The 18766-nt window shown below is 42.8% G+C and overlaps 3 protein-coding genes across 4 annotated transcripts; 1 reads left to right on the top strand and 2 right to left on the bottom strand.

Annotated features, from left to right (window-relative positions):
- Positions 1-65: 65 nt before the first annotated feature.
- On the bottom strand, positions 66-2641 carry LOC115689830 (clavaminate synthase-like protein At3g21360). The gene is made up of 3 exons (XM_030615993.2): positions 2218-2641; positions 1208-1461; positions 66-619 (listed from the first exon to the last, which is right to left on the bottom strand). The coding sequence occupies exons 1-3, from the start codon at positions 2584-2586 to the stop codon at positions 274-276; spliced, it is 969 nt and encodes a 322-aa protein (XP_030471853.1). The 5' UTR covers positions 2587-2641; the 3' UTR covers positions 66-273.
- Positions 2642-9826: 7185 nt separating this feature from the next.
- On the top strand, positions 9827-16220 carry LOC115689791 (protein CHUP1, chloroplastic). Of its 2 annotated transcripts, none has more exons than XM_056309376.1 (10): positions 9827-10325; positions 10522-10613; positions 10761-11513; positions 12042-13442; positions 13529-13660; positions 14104-14285; positions 14552-14663; positions 15008-15151; positions 15447-15545; positions 15852-16220. In XM_056309376.1, exons 1-9 carry the CDS (start codon positions 10211-10213, stop codon positions 15543-15545), a joined length of 3030 nt encoding a protein of 1009 aa, XP_056165351.1. In that variant the 5' UTR covers positions 9827-10210; the 3' UTR covers positions 15852-16220. The 2 variants fall into 2 exon arrangements, with proteins under 2 accessions (XP_056165351.1, XP_056165350.1); XM_056309375.1 differs by lacking the exon at positions 15852-16220 and adding an exon at positions 15647-15693.
- LOC115689792 (uncharacterized) lies at positions 16110-16766 on the bottom strand. The gene has a single exon (XM_030615945.2). It carries the CDS (start codon positions 16678-16680, stop codon positions 16210-16212), a length of 471 nt encoding a protein of 156 aa, XP_030471805.1. The 5' UTR covers positions 16681-16766; the 3' UTR covers positions 16110-16209.
- Between the last annotated feature and the right edge of the window lie 2000 nt (positions 16767-18766).

Below are 18766 nucleotides of genomic sequence, written 5' to 3'. Positions count from 1 at the left end.
TTTACTTATTAGTAAGAAGACCCCATATCGGCAGTCCTCGACCTTGGATTTGAGGTTGCCCGAGGTCGCGACCTCCCCTGCTGAGTCGCGGAGGAGGAGCGACGACGTGGGAACTCGCTGACACGGTGGCGGCGGCTTGCTGCCATTATTACACATGGTATAACGTTTATAACTAAATCAACATTTATTCAGACTTTGCCTTAGTTCATTCCACTTCTTCCTGGCTCCATATAATCTGTTTCAAAGCTTTCGAAAACACGACTCGGGACCAAATCACTTGCAAGTAGCCACCAACACTTTCCTTGGTGGGAGCGACGGCCTGCGTCCATGAAGCAAGGCCATGTTGTCAAAGAAGAGGACGTCGCCCTTCTCCCACTTGAACTGGATGCTCTCGTCCTCGATGATCTCGCCGCATCGCTTCACCACATGGTCTGGGATCTCCGTCCCATCGGCCATGGTGGCCGAGCTGATCTCCTTCCCGTGCATCCCCACCACTGTGTTGTACCACATCCTCCTCCCTTTCCGCCCCTCGAACACCCTCGTGAGGGATCGCGGGCAGATTATCGTCTTCAGTCCACCGTCGGGCAGCCATTCCACGTCCATTCCCATGGCGTTAACCCTAGAAAAAATTACTTACAATCGAATGAAATCGAATTTTCCATCGCGAAATCTTTGTACAGAGCAAAATCAAAATTAGATGAATACTGGCGTTTTCGTTGTGCTGCATTAGCCAAATTATCTGTAGATCGTGTTTTTAATCCAAAGTATCTTAAGAGGGGTCCTAATCGAAATATGAATGGCATCATTTTCAATTTATACATTTTTCGGGAAAAAAAAAAGATTTTCCACACGCGAGCCTCATACATTACATAGTGCAAGCCAAACTCATATTTGCCAACAAGGGTTTGTATTATAGACACAATTTGTGTAAAATTTGATTCACACGGGCTTTCCTGAATACATAAGAAAAATTGTTATGAAGTTCATTTTAGAAAGAAGAGTAAAAACTTTGGATTCAAATGGTCACATAAAGTTTAAACTTTATGCAGATTATGTATAGACTATCAAAATCCTCTATGAAATGAATGTTAATTTTTTTCCGCTTCAATTGCATACCCGGAATTGAGCTACAGTCTGCGAAAATTTATTCTTGTCGTGATGATGAATAGAATATGGAAATAATCATGAACCGCATATACGAGTATACCTTCTCTCGGCTTCGACCGGGTCGGGGGTGCCGAAAGCATCCTGCCAGCCGCGGCCCCTCATGGAGGAAGTGTTATTCGCGCTCGGGGCAGTGAAGGTGTACATCAGCCCCTTCTTCTCCATTTCCTCTACCTCCTCCGGGAACTCCTCCAGCATCCGCTTGGTCACCTGGAAGCTCGGCACAAACGGCGTCTCCCCGCCCTCCGGCGGCGGCACCTCGCAATACAATATCACCTTCTTGGGGTTTTCCTTGAACTGTTGCATCCACAGTAGTTGATGTTCGTCTTATAATTAGATCCAATTTAGATTGGTCACCACTCAACAGGAGAGGGACTCGATTGAAAACAACTTTTGCCCTACTCAGCAAGCTGAAGTCTACTCTCTACAGAAAGAGATAGCGCGCTTTCTAAATCCATTGAGAACTAGTCAGATTCAATTTTAAAAAATATGAACTTGAATTGTAAGGCACGATTGCTGCAAGTAGTTTTTAATTAGTGTTTGATTGAACTGAATATTATCCAATTTGTTCTCTAACGAATATGCGAGAAGCAGACAAGGAGAAAATAGACAAGAAAAAGGACATGCTTCTATTGATCATTGTGGATGCAATTGCATATTGGGGAGTAATTTTCTCATTTAAATTCATTGCGGTGACGGAATGAATAAACATGTAAGAAAAGTAACTCCTGATGCATTCCATTCACTCCGTTAGATTACTCAACCACGAAAAGAACTCATTTCGATTGGCCCTCAGATTTCTTTTAAGATATAAACCAAATCAACTATAGTTGGTGATGCGACGAATCCAACTTTCGTGATGCAACGAATCAAACTAAATATCTATCTTGAAACTTCAAGATTTAAAGAGTTTGGCGGAGCATATAAAAGTGAAATCTGTGTCAAGAAACGAAAAGACGCATGAACTGATAAACTCCCAAGTGATATCACGTTAAGGGAGCACGCGATGAAAGATGTTTTCACTGCTATGCGTGTTTTGACTCAGTCACTCACCAGAACCATCTCATGGTGATAGTATATGAACTCCGACAGCGGACCCTCGTTCGCCGTCCAAATCCGCTTGTAGATGTGAGTCCTCGGCGCAGGGCCGATGTAGCGGATGTCCTCCCACCCGCAGGCCTCGACGATCTCGTTGAAGTCCTCGGCGCTCTTCACGTCAAAGCCACGGAGCAAGACGGCACTGTTCTTGATGATCATCTGGTCGAACCACTCCCCGTTCTTCTTCAAGGCCGCGACGAGGGACTCGGCGTCGCTTTTGGCGGGCTCCGAAGGGAGCAGGACGAGTGGCATCACCTCGCCGTCGACCACCTTCTGGCCTTGGCACTCTCCGATCTTGAAGTCCTTGCCGGTGGAGGATTCCATTGTCGCAAGAATTTTGGTATGGTATTGCACTCAAAATCAATTTCTCTTGAGGGTTGAACTCCTTCTCCGGGTTGTGTTTTCACGGAGTTTGATACTGGGGTGGCGACGTATTTATATTAGGCTAGTTTGGGGTGATTGGTTTTCGGAGCAATTAAACTACAAATTTTTGATTAATTATTCGGCGGGTGTTGTTAATGACGATCGAGATGATCTGGAATCAAGAGAATTAATGGCACGGCATGTTGGAGATTCTTGGGGGTGTCGTCTTGCGAGAGAGCTGTAATTGTTTGGGGTTTAGTCGCCCCGATCGGCTTTTGTTCCAAGCTGAGCCTCAAGCTAAATGAGCCAAGTGTCGGCGTCTTTGAGCCTCGTCTACCCTCGTTTCTTATCTAACAAATAATAATTGCCTAATTTCGAGATTATTACAAGTGCCATGAGGGAATTACTCAAGCTAACTAATTGTTAAAGGGTTAATACTACGGAAAACTCCAAATCGGTACACATGTGATAAATTTACCCGAAACTAATTTTTTGACCACTAAAAACCTCAAACTGGTACATTTGTGACAAATTTACCCTCCGTTAAATTTTATTGTCAAATTATTGAGTTAAATGACACGTGGCAGCTGACAGATATACCAGTTTTGAGTTTTACCCTCCATTTGTCACAAGTGTAATAATTTGTGATTTTTTTTTGTATTAATCCAATTTAACATAGGATAAATTTGTCATAAGTGTACCGGTTTAGAGTTTTTTATGGTCAAAAATTAGTTTGGGGTAAATTTGTCATAAGCGTACCAGTTTGGGGTTTTTGGTGGTCAAAAAATTAGTTTGGGGTAAATTTATCACAGATGTACCAATTTAAGATTTTTCTCGTGGTATTAACCCAATGTTTAAAATACCGATTTTGAGACACTTTGAAAATGAAAAAAAGAATTGTTCATGTTAACGAAGTCACTTACTTCGAATAGTGAATTTAGTAAGTGCTCAAGAGGCACTCTTTAACATTTACCTTTCTTTTTTTATCAAGTTGTGCTAGCTAGTTCAGAGATAGTCATCACTAATGTTCTGATTTCAGTGCCTTAAGAACATTTATTGAGCACATCTAATGAGATGTATACTAATTACACATATTATCAGAAATATTAATGTCTTGAAAAGTCTAATGTTTATTTGGTTCCTGAACGGGAATTTGTTAACTAAACCAATATGATGATATCCATTCTAGACCATGGAAATAAATTTATTTTCTAATACAAAATTAGCTATGCGGATGGTGTTAGCTAATATGAACAACACAAGGCTTCGCGTTTGGGGTTTTGCAGCATTTCATTTTTTTCTCTAGTCAAATATGTGAGAAGTCTAATGCTAGTATATATTACATTTGACTGATTAGCAAGAGGTTAGGTTTCTTTACATATGAGTATAAATCAGACTAAATATCAATTGAATCACAATAGCTATAGTTATTGCATTTAGGAGTTTGAAATTACGAGACGAAAGAAATAGATCCAGGGAAAAGTTAAGAGAGACATTGTTGAAGAATGATAGCAGAAGCTCGATATCTTCATAACGAGTAGATCTAAGAGGAAGCTCAAGCAGGTGTTAACTTATATGTCAACATAGTGCGGTCATACCGTTTCTCTATGAGTTCACAACTAAATGTTTAAACTTTAGAGTGAATATGAATCCAATTAAGTATCCGCCGATGCTTGTGAAGAGTCTGCTTTAATTCTACGGTCGTGAAAGAAATTGCATATTCTTCTTCATCTCTCGCCAATGGCAATAATTATGAGATCACTTCGACAGATGGTGTTAAGAGTACACGTCTGTGTTTATCTTATGTGAGCTTTTGAGATTAAGAGATATCTGCTCAAGGAGGAATATTTTCACCCAAGACGTGGCTCCTGTGAGCCGATGAAGCTGTTTCTTTGAACTCCCAAAAAGACTAGTACTATTAGCCAAAGGCCGATGAGAATGATAACCTTATTGAACCTAGGATTCTCCAGACGAGGCGTGAATCAACCCGCATAATAATTGAAGTGATAAACACGATTATACTTTGATCCAAGGGCGTTCCACTTAAAATATGCATTCGATAAAAACCAAAAGGGGAGAACATGTATCCACGACGCATCCGAGACAAACTTTGGAGATTTTTCCAACCAATTTCTCGAGTCGTAGTTCGTCCGCTTCACTGTGAAAATTCAGAACGGACGGCCCCACGTTCCAAGAGAATGCGTGTCGTTCCAAAAGGATTGAGTCCCCAAGGCCCTCTCTTTGTTTGAACACGTTCACATCATTCGTTCTGGTGCAAGGTTGAGATTCCAATGTGACCGTATCCTCAGGAACAAGGTGATTTGTGCTTTGACGACATAGAAAAGCATTTGATCCAGCCTTAAAATGGCTAAAAGCTTGGTTCCAAGAAGTGGGAGATCTAAGAAGTCTCGAGAACTTTAGCGTTAAACGGAAAATCGATCTTGTCTTTTGTGGTCATAACATTGTGACGTGATACGGTTATGCAAACATTTTCCTTATTATTTTCACAAATGAATACGTCGGGTCTCCTCCAAAAGCGCCAAACCCTAATGTTGTCCCCATGCACTTAACACTAAGCCATCTCACCCAACCCTTCCACAGCAAATTCCCAAATGGTATCTTCCCTTTCTTTCTGGCCGATTGACATTGATTGCCACATTCGTCGCGGCATTTGGTATCAAGATTTGTCAAATGACCCATTTCTTGACCTTATACATTGACAAATTATTAGAGGAGGAGCACCCGCCTGGGTGGCGCTGCTGGAAAGGGCACTGTTTCTCTCGCAAAAGGTTGAGTGTTCGAATCCCGAGCGCCGTAGGGTGACTTAACCGGTGCACGTGTGTGGTGGCTAGCACGTGTCACCCCCAGGGTTTACCTCCCGGCTGTCGGCTGTGCGGGGGTTCCCTGGGTTACCAAAAAAAAAAAATTTATTAGAGGAAAGAAGAAAAAAACGAGGAAGGTACAAAATTGAGAAGCTATGGCGAGCGGCTTTTTGACGACTGCACAACTAATTATACCACGGCACAAACGGTCTAATTAACATGACCACACCTAATCGATTCGTGATGATTAATATATGCTGTTCATTTGACATCTTCCTTCTATTAATTAATGATCCAAAGCTTGCTTATGAGGTCGATGTCCAAGTGTGCCACTAGTGGGATCTTAACATAAGTTATGTATATGTCTCTGACAATAATATAACAAGATTAATCAATTAATTGTGCCCTTATCAGTTGGTCACCTAAATCCGGCCTGAAAAAAGCATGCTAGGCTAAAAAAAAAAACCCTTTAATCTGAATTAAACATAAAATCAACGGGAAAATTACCAAAAAAGTCCTAAACCTTTTGCAGTTGTGCCAATTCAGTCCTAAACCTTTTTTTTTTGGGCCAATTCAGTCCTAAACCTTTTGCAAACCAGCCAATTCAGTCCTTTTGGCCGGTCGACGCTGACATGGCCGCCGGCCGGCATCCACTTGGCAATATTTTAATATTTTTTTTTATTATTTTCGAATTTTTTTTCCTTTTTTCTTTTTTTTTTCTTTTCCTTCTCCCCCTGGCCTGTCCGGCCAGGGGGGAGGCTCGCCGGCGGGGGCCCAGCTCCGGCGAGGCGAGCTGGGCCCTCGCCGCCGCTGGGCGAGCTCGCCCGAGCTGGGTGAGCTCGCCATGGCTGGGCGAGCTCCGCCCTCGCCCAGATCTGGCGAGGCGAAGCTCGCCCTGCAGTCGAATTTCTAAAGGGAGTTGCAAGATTGGGTGACATATTGGGACTGAAATAATCTCCAATTGATTTGAGTAGTCAACTTAAGGGAAAAATAAGGGAATGGTAAGGACATTAAAGAATAAATGTATTGAAAGTCTTATAATTTGTCACGAAAGTTCATTAAAATCCTAAAACCTTCAAAAGGTGTAATCAAGGTTTAAAACTTATCGAATAGATCCAATCAAATCCTTTCGTTGATCATCGTAAGTCGTGGTACAGTTACAAAATTCAGAATGTGTTCGCTGACTTTTCTTCATGCTAGAATTTTGTTTATTATTGTTATTATTATTTTGCATGAGAGTTGGAGACACCCTGACCCATGCACGCTGTGGGAACAATCGCAAGCCAATGCGTCACGCGAGAGGAGGCCATTGACCTGCCATCAAAAGTCAACGTCATCAACGGAGATGGCGCCTCCAGGATCTGAACGACCTAAGAAAAAGTCTCCATTTTTATGTAACCTCGGTCGGCCCAGGGAGACGATTTAATGGGCCAAAAACAAAGGAAATCGGCCCAGAGACTTCGAGCGAGCCGAGACGGATTAGGGTTGCAGTCGCGGTTCTTCGGTTCGGACTTTGGCGGACCCACGTTTGGGCCTTCGGGAAAGGCGGAACTCTCGTGCGGACCCGCTTCGCGACGGCTCGTGTTTAGAGACAACGACGACGGCGCGATATGACCGAGTCGATTTTGTTGGGAGCACGCAGTAAAAATCCAATACCTTCACTTGGGGAGATTGCCAAGAGGGAGCTCAAGTCCGAGCCCGTCAACGTACCCAGTTAGACCCACATTCACTCAAAAAGCTTAAAGTCTATGAGTTATGGGCCAACTAAGATATATTAACTGCTCAACACCACATCAATTATCCGACGTAGGGTTTCTCTAACACAGCTCACTCATGTATCTCAAACAGATCATTTCGTGGGTATTATTTCTTCGGACGTTACAACAAACAAGTTTAGATGCCCGATCACATCGTCGATGTTAATGCGTGCACGGCACGTCGTGATCGCAACTCAAACGGAGGGCGACTACAGAGGGTCGAGTATAAATTGGATTAGGATCGACGGCGATGGAGATCCCTGTATAGCGTCGGACCGCGTTATCTTGTAAAAGCAAAGCAACAAAAGAATGCGTTGTCTTTTCGCCCCGATGAAATGTAGGCCACTGAAAGAGGAGGAGGAAGGAGGGAGGGCGGGAGGGATAGAATCCTTCGGCGGCTAGCCTTCTGCTGCTGTGGCCCAGTGGGGGGACGACGGCATTCATGGCCCGAAATGGACTTCTTTCGTCTCCGTCTTTTTTGTCTTCGGCGTTCTTCGAAAACGGACGAGGAAAGGATCCCGAATTCGATCGGGTCCGCGCCGCCCATATTCCTCGGCCAAAATCACTGACATTTCGCCGTCCGAAACCCGAATCCCGCCTGTCCCTATGCCTGGTCCGATGGGAATGACTAATGTCCTAGGCTAATTGCGAGGACGACGTCAGTCGTGCGGCCGAGTCACTGCGTTTTTCTTTAGGCTCGTGCCTTCTCTCAGAGTTTCTCGATACGTGAACGAGCCGATCCAAGGGATTCAAATTGGATGAGAGCCGTGTTTTTTTCCTCTTTCGGGCCGAGGAGTTACAACACTCGGATGTCCCCGATTTTGTGAACACGAAGCTCGGTGGTGCTTCTGCTTGGTTTGATCGCGCAACAAGAAGGATAGTTTTGGTGGGTAAAGTGCTCGTAACGAACAAATCTCGCTTCCACGTAGGTCGGGTTTTTTTTTTAATCTTCTCGTATCTTTCGAGTCATCTCATTGCAAGTAAAGTCCGGTAAAAAAAAAAAAAAAAAAACCGAATGCAAGTAAATGAGTCGGGGACATCGGCATAGATAATTTAAGAGAAAAGCATAGTTCTCTACAGTAAACTATGCTTTCTCCGGTACGCACCAGAAAAGAAATAAAAATAGCGGCTTTTGATCATGACTGTTGACGTCGTTGCCCATCCGCAAGGTTCCAAAAGGGAGTGCCCCCACCAATTTCATCGCCAGATAAACCCAAAAAGCCAAAACCGAGACGTGCTTCGCAGAGATGCCAAAAAGAGGTCTCGCACACACCCCCCCAAAAAAAAGGCTTGGTTTGCGTTGCTTGCGGCTTGGCTACATTTTCTTGGCCCGTTAGCTTTTTTGGATCTTCCCCCCCCCCCCCCCCCCCCACATCATCACTCCATGCACCTAGGGGTGTGCAAAAGAACCGAGACTCGCCCGGATCGTCCGGAACCGCCAGGAACCGGACCGGAACCGATGGTTCCCAAGGGAACCGGTATTGTTTGGGCCGGTTCCCGGTGTGGAACCGCCCACCCGTCCACCCGAACCGGACAGGTAATATAATAATAATATATTTTATTTTTTAAATTTTTAATTAAAAAAATCTGACCAAAAAAAATTTTTAAAAAGAAGAAAATTTGTTATCATGTCTGAAGCTCCTGTGTAGTTGGGATACCTTGATCATTTTTCCCAATAATTAATGGGTACCCACTTGATTTATGGATGATGTGGTTAATATAATCGATTATAGTGTAGGAATTATATGAAAAGTTATGTTCTTTTCCTTTTGTTCTGTTGATCCGATGTTGGTCCATAGATTTTTTTTTTTATTTATCTAGGAAAACTTGTTGAGACCGGTTCCATGGACTCCCCCAAGAACCGGATCGGACCGGCGGTCCGGTTCTCGGGCGGGTCTATGAAACCGACGGGCGGTTCTCGATTTTAATTTTTGGAACCGGTCCTGTAGCGGGAGGTCCACGATTCTAGGGTGGGAACCGCCCACCCGGACCATGCACACCCCTGCATGCACCTTCCGAAACTGCCGGAACCCAATTCGATTTTTGTCTCGATTAGCATTTACGTCCAGCTCTCGAGGTGGGACCCGCTCCGCTGAACGCCCCCATCTTCGATCATGTCTGCCTAATCTTGCTCCTGACCCCCAAGTTCCTGTGGGTCACCTCAAGCTGCATTCCCACGGCTTGAGTTCATCCATCTGTTCGTCGCGCCAGTCGGTTTTTGCAGACGAACCGATCGTTCGATACCTTCGAGGAAGAAAAAGACTGGCTTTTAACGAGGAGACCCCAGCAACTGTCATGAAGCACGAGCCATAACTCCCCCCTCTTCTAACGGCCAGATAGAAACGGTCGTCCGGGACGAGGAAGATGTCGGGCGGGACGTGTCGGGCTTGTTTTCCTTTTTTTCTTTGGGTGGCAAAAAAACACAAGGGGATAATAAAGATTTAACAGCTTCTGCAGTCGTTCTCATTCCTATTTCTTGGCTTATTATAAAAGTCTCTGAAGATGTGAAGTAATTAGTCACATTCTCGACCCCTCCCCCCCCCCCCCCCCCCTTTATTTTTCTTTTCTTTTCTTCGGACGATTTGTTGAAGAAAATCAAGAAAGAAATGGAGAAAAACTGGCCACTAGTTATTGGTGGCTGCTGTACCCCTTAGCGGGAAAGCTGTGTTGGAATTCTACTTATCAGACAATTCGTCGTCTCCTTTCAACTTCAAGCAACGAGCGTCTGTCTCTCGAGGAGGACCCGATAAGACGATAACGTAACTTGCGTTAGTACTTGGATACACGCCCTTTGTTCCTTCTCGCTGCTCCAACTCTTCTGACAGTTCGTTGGACTGCTTCTGTGTCTTTTGGTTCTGGGTTTCTCAGTTGCTCCATTGGTTTTCTTTTCTTTTGGGGATTCGATGGGTTGAAGTGTCGGTTACGGGGTTGAGCAGAGATGGGTGTTGGCGCTATGTCTACAGGGAAGTGGAAAGTTGAGATTTTTATCATCTAGATTTCACGTACATGATTTTGAGGTTAGGCTTTCTGGTTGCTGCTTCAATTGCAGCTTATGCAGTTAAGCAGCTAAACGTTAGAGGCTCGAAACCACCATCTTCTTCTCTCAAGGTCAAGCTTCTAGGTAATGTAATCATTTTTAAGATGTGTTGGTTTTCCAGTTATCCGTGGTTTTTGTACTTTTCTTGAATTGGTGTCTTTTGTGAAGTGGGAAGATACGATATGTTTCATCATGTTGGTGCCTATATGGTAATGACTCTGTGTATCTGCCTTTTCGGGGAATCTTGTTCTGCTCTTATGCTGATGATGCTCTTGTTCAGAAAATGGTGACACCAGCTTTGAAAGGCAGGGAAGTGAGGGAAGAGATGAAGAGCACTCTACATATTCTACTTATCGCCTCAAAGAGGAGGAAGTAAGTGTAGTTTGCGATTATTTCATCTTTTGATATAAGTGTATAGAGCTTGAATTTGTCAGTCTTCTTTTGTTGGTTAGCTTGAGAAAACTGGGACTAAAAACATGGCTTTTTTAGAAATTTATGTTTATTTCCAATTTGCTGCAGGAAAAAGAGGAGGAAGAGGAGGTTGAAGTGAAACTGATCAGCAGTGTAATTAACGCAGCTTCGAGCAATGTACCTGATATGGAAACCGAGGACTTTTTCCCTGAATTTGAAGATCTTCTCTCAGGGGAGATAGAATTTCCATTACCTGATGATAAGTTCGATGATGCGATCGGAGACAGAGTTTACGAAATTGAAATGGCAAACAATGCGAGTGAACTAGAGAGGATGCGTAGGCTCGTGAAGGAATTAGAGGAGAGGGAAATGAAGCTGGAAGGTGAATTGCTTGAATATTATGGGTTGAAGGAGCAAGAATCAGACATCGTCGAGTTGCAAAGGCAGCTGAAAATTAAGACTGTTGAAATCGACATGCTGAAAATCACTATCAATTCGCTACAGGCAGAGAGGAAGAAGCTGCAAGACGAGATTGCTCGTGGGGCTTCAGTGAAGAAGGACCTAGAGGTAGCGAGGAACAAGATTAAGGAACTGCAGAATCAGATTCAACTTCAGGCAAACCAGACAAGAGGCCATTTGCTGTTGCTCAAACAACAAGTGTCTGGACTTCAGGCCAAAGAGGAAGAAGCTGTTAAAAAAGAAGCCAAAGTAGAAAAGAAGCTCAAAGCAATGAAGGAGTTGGAGGTAGAAGTCATGGAGCTGAAAAGGAAAAACAGAGAACTTCAGCACGAGAAAAGAGAATTGACTATAAAACTGGATGCTGCGGAAGCTAGAATTGCAGCTCTTTCGAATATGACCGAGGTGAGAGTTCTGCTTTATTCTTTGTCCAATTTATTGCTTCTTAATTTGATGTTTTGCTGCATTTATCTATCTATATAAGAGCAGATATTGTCCCATCCCCAAGCAACGCAAGGATCTTTAACATGCAACTTTACAGCTTGCGGTATCAAGTGATCCTTGTGAATAACCACAAAATGATCCCTTAGTGTCTGAACGGCCTCATATAATTCATTTCAGTTTTGGCAAATCATCATTTCGTCTCCTAAGACTGCTGATAGATGACCGAATTCCTAAGAAATGCTGATACATGACTCGAATAGGAGGGTTCCGGAAGTAGTGTTCTACATACATTAAAGCATACATTAAAGCATCGGTTGTTGCTGATATTAGAAAAGGCTGCCTTAGTAGCTACTTAACTTACTGGAGAGCATGCCTTTACACTAGCAGATACTATGATTGAGGGGCTATCGTCATTTAGAAACTTGTGTTAACTGGATTAGCAAGTGCCGGACTAGAGTAGACATGTTCAATAATGCTTCCTTTGTGCAGACCGAAAGGGTTGCATCCGTGAGAGAGGAAGTCAACAAGTTGAGACACATAAATGAAGACCTGTCAAAGCAGGTGGAAGGACTTCAGATGAACAGGTTCAGCGAAGTTGAGGAGTTAGTCTACCTCCGTTGGGTCAATGCATGTTTGAGGTATGAGCTCCGGAACTACCAGACACCACCAGGAAAGGTTTCAGCTCGTGATCTTAGCAAGAGCCTAAGCCCCAAGTCGCAAGAAAAGGCCAAACAGCTGATGGTAGAGTATGCTGGATCAGAACGTGGACAAGGAGATACAGATGTCGAAAGCAACTTCTCACACCCTTCTTCTCCTGGAAGTGAGGACTTTGACAATGCTTCTATAGATAGTTCCACCAGCAGATATAGCAGTCTCAGTAGGAAGCCTGGCTTACTACAGAAATTGAAAAAATGGGGTAGAAGCAAAGACGATTCAAGTGCTTTTACGTCGCCTGCGAGATCCTTCTCAGGTGGGTCACCTAGCAGAAAGAGCACGAGTCTACGACTGAGGGGCCCACTGGAGGCCTTGATGGTGAGGAATGCAAGTGACAATAACGCCATTACAACTTTTGGTAGGATGGAGCATGAATCTGTTGATTCTCCAGACACGCCTAGTACCCCTCAGCTTAAGGGTGAAACACCGTCTGGTGATTCGTTGAATTCAGTGGTGAGTTCATTCCAGTTGATGTCTAAATCTGTAGAAGGTGTTGTGGATGAAAAGTACCCTGCTTATAAAGACCGCCATAAGTTGGCATTGGAGAGGGAGAAGCAAATCAAGGAAAGGGCCGACAAAGCAAGAGCTGAGAAGTTTGGTGTTAGGAGTTTCAACATTAATTATGACTCGAGCAGGACAGACAGGGAGAAAAATATCTCGCTGCCACCAAAACTTGCTCTGATAAAGGAGAAAGTAGTTGTTTCACAAGATTCAGGAGGCCGGTCAGCTGATGCTAAGGCAGATGATCCTCAAACAGTGAGTAGAATGAAGCTTGCACACATTGAGAAGAGGCCTCCGAGGACACCTCGTCCACCACCTAAAACATCAGGAGCTGCCCCTAGTGTTGCAAATAATTCGAGTGCGGTTACATCTGCAGGCCCACCTATGCCTCCACCCTTGCCAGGCATGCTGCCACCACCTCCGCCGCCGCCACCACCTCCGCCACCACCGGGTGGGCCACCTCGTCCACCCCCTCCACCGGGCAGTCTTCCTAGAGGAACAGGAAGCGGTGAGAAGGTTCATCGGGCTCCTGAACTAGTGGAGTTTTATCAGACGCTGATGAAACGTGAGGCAAAGAAGGATACTTCATCTCTGATTTCTTCCACAGCGAATGTGTCAGATGCTAGGAGCAACATGATTGGGGAAATAGAGAATAGATCATCGTTCCTTTTAGCTGTGAGTTGTTTTTCATCATTTGCTCATGCAACTTTGCTTCTTTTGTTGTTTTAAGTTTATAGAGATATTTCATCTTCCTATGACAGGTAAAGGCAGATGTAGAATCCCAGGGTGAGTTTGTCCAGTCTTTAGCAACAGAAGTCCGAGCAGCATCCTTTACCAAGATTGAAGATCTTGTGGCATTTGTCAACTGGCTGGATGAGGAACTTTCCTTCTTGGTAAACAGATTTAATTTTGTTTTGCTGAGTTGGCTTGTCGCCCTCTCTGTAGAAAAGACCCTTAGACATCTCTTGTAATTGGATCAGGCATCTGGATTTGTTCTGAGCCTATTAATGAATCCTAGATCTGAAATTCTAGTCTCGTACTTAATACCTCTATACAAGCTGAATTAATCTCTGCAAAGAAAAAGGAGAGAGAACGAAATCGAGATTACAAAGAGTTACTGTAGTTCCTTCTGCTCTTGTCCAAGCATCGCAAATTCAACATGGAGGAATTTAATAAATTTTCAGTCCTGCTTATTTAAAATCCCTCCAGCTTCAAGCATGTAATTATGCGTCCAAAATCTCCGAACTATTTGCTGACTTCTGCAATTTACTTAGTTAATCATACTTCTTAGCTGGCGGAAATATCTAATCCTTTTTGTTTATCTGCCATTAACAAGGTCGATGAAAGGGCAGTTCTGAAGCACTTTGACTGGCCTGAAGGGAAAGCAGATGCATTAAGAGAGGCAGCATTTGAATACCAGGATCTGATTAAACTGGAGAAGCGCGTTTCTTCTTTCACTGATGACCCAAAACTTCCTTGCGAGGCTGCACTAAAGAAGATGTACTCATTGCTTGAAAAGTAAGCACCTTCTTTAGCGCACTCATATAATAAGAAATCACCCAAGTTTTTTCGCTATCGGGATAAGATTTTGGCATTGGAAGCAAAACAATAAACTGGTTATTCGTTTGCTTCAAAACAACTTTCCGTTTATTCCTTTGCTTCAAAGTGATTGGCTATACAATGATAGCAATTGCCTAAGTTTTCCACTAGAGTGAATTGCAGACTGATTAAGTTTTTTTCTTTTTCACGACATCATGTGATTCATTTTTCTCTGTCTCTGGCAGAGTGGAACACAGTGTGTATGCCCTCTTACGCACAAGAGACATGGCCATATCGCGATACCGGGAGTTTGGAATCCCAGTCGATTGGTTGTTGGATTCAGGGGTAGTTGGCAAGGTATCTTCAAGCCTGAGTTTATCCTTCAATATTCTTAAAGAGAATCTGAGATGTTTGATTTCTTTTTTGTTTCATTTAATTAGTTCTGTTTGTTGACAGAAAAATAAGAACTATTTCCTAGATCGACATTTGATACTTAGTAAATGATCTGTCCTAAGGTTGTAACAGTATAAAGCTACTAGTATAGCTGAAACCAGCTTTATCATAGTCCAACAAAACCTGGAAGCCTTTTCGTCCTGGAAGAATACATCATCTGAAAAATTCGCTTTTAACAAAACTTTAAATACTATCTCATGGTATATGTTTTGTTAAGCTTCTTGTCTGATGATTTTCCATATTTGCAGATCAAACTCTCATCTGTGCAATTGGCAAGGAAGTATATGAAACGTGTGGCATCTGAACTTGACGCATTGGGTGGTTCTGATAAGGAACCAAACAGAGAGTTTTTGCTTCTGCAAGGAGTGCGATTCGCTTTCCGTGTGCATCAGGTACATCTTCTTTGCTACCAAGTCTTATACAATTCTGAAGGACAGTGCATTGTTCCTTGATTGTCGTCTCAATTGGTCAATTTCTAAATTGGTAAAATTTAGAACAGTCAATGTGAGAAATCAGTTCCTCCTAGAATTTAAGATTTGAGCACTCTGTAATGCTTCTGCTCTCTCTCCGTTATATGTGAATCTTCTAAAACTTTAACTGGAGCACTTCCATGCCTTGATGCTAGAATTCAGATAACACCTTTTAAATGGACATTTTGAATGATGACCGAGTTGTGGCCACTTGCAGTTTGCCGGAGGTTTTGATGCTGAAAGCATGAAGGCTTTTGAAGACTTAAGAAACCGGGTCCATTCACAGACGGAAGAAGAAACTAAGCTGGAAGCATGAGTATATCATTTCCTCTTTTTCGTATCTTGTTTCTTGATCTCCAATTCAATTATGTATATTTTACTGCTTAGCCACATAAATGATTGGTGTATTACTTCCAGGGTTCCTATTCAGAATAAAATCCAGAAAGAGAATGTATTTACGCTAATTTTGTCGCATGGATTTATTTAAAGGTCTATATTTGGTGTTTTTTCCTCTTGAATAAATTCAACTGTCATGCAAGGTAGAAAGGCTATAAGACCTGAATAATTAATCTCATGGAAGAAGAAAATGCAGATTAAAATGTTCTCTTTCTTGACTTTCTAGACACTGAGCCTTGCTGCAGGGCTCGCTTGCATTGAGGGGGTGATCTGCATAAGAAATTTGAGTACGCCATGTCTTCATCAAAGAGATCTCAATGGAAGATTTTGAGTTGACGGTGTGGAAGTAGTTCATAGAAATGTCTTAAGCTCTGGAATCACTATTCGGTGAGTACTTTTTGTGATCAATGAGGATAAAGAGTGTATGAAGAGTAAATGGAAGCATCATATGATCAGCTTGCAAGACTCACAGCAAGCAAAGAGGTTGCAAAGAAAAACATTACAGTAAAGTCATTTGCCTCTCTCTTTCAAGTTTGTATAATCTACACAACATTAATTATATGTATGTACCAGAAGACGCAAATTTATTCTTTCACGACAGAAACCAAAAAACTCGGCAAAGGACTGGCTGCCCTCGGCGACTTGGGCAGCTCTGGCAGCTGATTACCGTAGCTATCGTAATATATCGCGCCCGAAAACTCTGGTGGCCGGCATTTATCTCCCATCAGAATTGACTTTTGCCATAAACCCCCCTCTCCGAATCCTTCAGTGCCCTTATCATGATCTCCACCGATCTCATATTCGGCATCGCCTTTCTTGGTGATAGCAAAAGGATTAGCCTTGTTGCCGATAGCCCCTAGGACATGCTGCGGCGATGCCAAAGGTGATTTCCTCACGGCTCTGGGCGTGTCCGGTTCTTTCTCTTGGACTTTCGGGATCCGGCGCGCGTGTTTTGCACACAGCGCTACTAGAGCCACGACCGAGATGAACAACCCAACAGATAGCGCGATGGATTCTGGGTGTTCAATGGTGCACGCCGAGACGGGGCGCACCATTTTGTAGTGTTTCTTCCTCAAAATTGATAAATGACGAAGTAGCTTTCTGATTAAAAATTTCTGAGATTGAAGACGACGAGTACATATATATATATATATATATATATATATATATATATATATATATATATATATAATGTCATGAAGGATGTGGATTGTTGTATTTCAACTAGTAATGGCCGGTGGAAGGTGGGAGGCATTTTCTCAGACCATTTTCTTAGTCTCATTCATGGCAACAACTCTATTAAAGAATTCATCGGTGGTTAAAGATGGCCAGCCGGTTTGTAGTTAGGGTTTGACTTTTCATTAAAAGTTGCATCATAGTCTGTCATAATCAAACATGATCTAACTAAGCAACGGAAGCTGAGATGGTTTAAATATACATTAAGAAAGAGATGGAAATTAGCAAACAAAAGATTTATACAGGGTTATACCTCTATACTTAAGCTTCTATACAATAGCAAGAAAAAGATTTTAACAATGAATGGATCAGCGAGATGAATTGAACATCATTTGTCTTCACCGTCTATTATAATGAGCAAATTTCGGATTCCTTCCAAAGATTAGTTGATATAAGATCATTTCATGCAAATCAATTTGGTGAGTGACCTTTTATGATCAACCTCGTTCATTTTAAGTCTACATAAGAACTTACACGATTCATGCGGGACTAATGTCTAATTAATTACCGACGGAAGATTTACACGAATAATTTTATTTGAAGGGGGGAAAAAAGCCTATAAAAATAAAATTCTTCTACACATTATCAATACTTTTAGACGAAGTTCCGTAAAAAAATACGGGTGGTTGGCAAGTGGATCCCCAATAATGTGACATAGACATATGCTAGGCCTAATAGTAATGTAGGCCACGTCTTCAATCACTTAATTTTCTTCCATTCATATTTGGCTGACTTTAGTTTGAGGGATGATGATGGGGGCTACGTGCAAATGCATGTTCCTTGCACTTCAATGGCCGGCCCGTTGAAAAACAGCAATATGACTCGTTCAAACGTTCCTGCACAACTTGGAGTTGGACCCAACGACCCTCGCGGTGATTACAATATAATTAGGGTTTGAACAATAATCAAAGATGCCCAATTCGGCATAGTGGTTTAAAGAAGTGCACGTGTTCACCGGTACTGAGTTTCGGGCTCGAACTTCACAAAAACGTAATTGAGCAGAAAGGGTTACGTATCGGGTATGTAACATGGGCAAACAAAGGTTAATTGTCGGAGATAGTGGTGACGACGATGGTGATCATTGTCGGATGTGTCCGGTAAACGACGTTCTAAAGTACCGAGTACCGATAATCTGGTCACCGTCATATTGTCCTGTAAACAAACTTATAGTGACAGAATGTCAAGTATAGTAAGACAGCAAATCGACCGTGCGGTGTAAAATGAATGAGGCCACTTGTGATCCCAAGCTTGGCGACTTCTTTGACTTGAATCGCTTGGATGAGTGATTCAACATGCACAACTTAACCATGAGAATCAATGTTCTCTGGAAAAAGGTTAAGAAGCATCATCAAGCTTGCGAGAAAACGTGGATGAGTATGATTTTGATTCGTGGGTTCTTTTCCAGACATACGTACACAGCAGCTTCCAGGACCCAAATTAGGTCAATCCCCATGTCTAGAAAAATCATATTTTGTTCCTGGTAAGCGGCAACTTCTTGGACAATTGCTTGGTTAATATGTATGAAAATGCCTAAGTAAGTTCGAAAAACATGCAGATTGCATTATTGATTATATGACAGCAAAGCTGTACAGCTGTGCCGCCGCTCCTGGCTAACCTTGAGGCGATTTGGTTTGGTGGGTTCAGGTAAGGGTTGGTCCTTCATATGCAAGAAGGATCACAAAACTAGCATGTATTGAATAATTTGGCAAAATCTTATTGTGTGTAGAATATCACTCATCATAATACCTAGCATGACTCGTGTATAATAATGGTTGATGCATTGAGATAGATTCGTGGATGTGATATGCATAGTTTCTAAGCAAGCTGGAATTAAAATTAAGGGGGGAAAGACCTCCACCAACTTCTCAATTGGGTCTCGATGATCTTGACCTTGGTTTCGAGTCG

This window comes from Syzygium oleosum, unplaced genomic scaffold (genome assembly GCF_021117445.2).
Source record: "Syzygium oleosum isolate NSW1041296 unplaced genomic scaffold, Sole_v2.1 Sole_v2.03, whole genome shotgun sequence".
Lineage (NCBI taxonomy): Eukaryota > Viridiplantae > Streptophyta > Magnoliopsida > Myrtales > Myrtaceae > Syzygium > Syzygium oleosum.
Note: the sequence above shows the minus strand (reverse complement) of the source record. Positions and strands in the feature narration are given on the sequence as shown.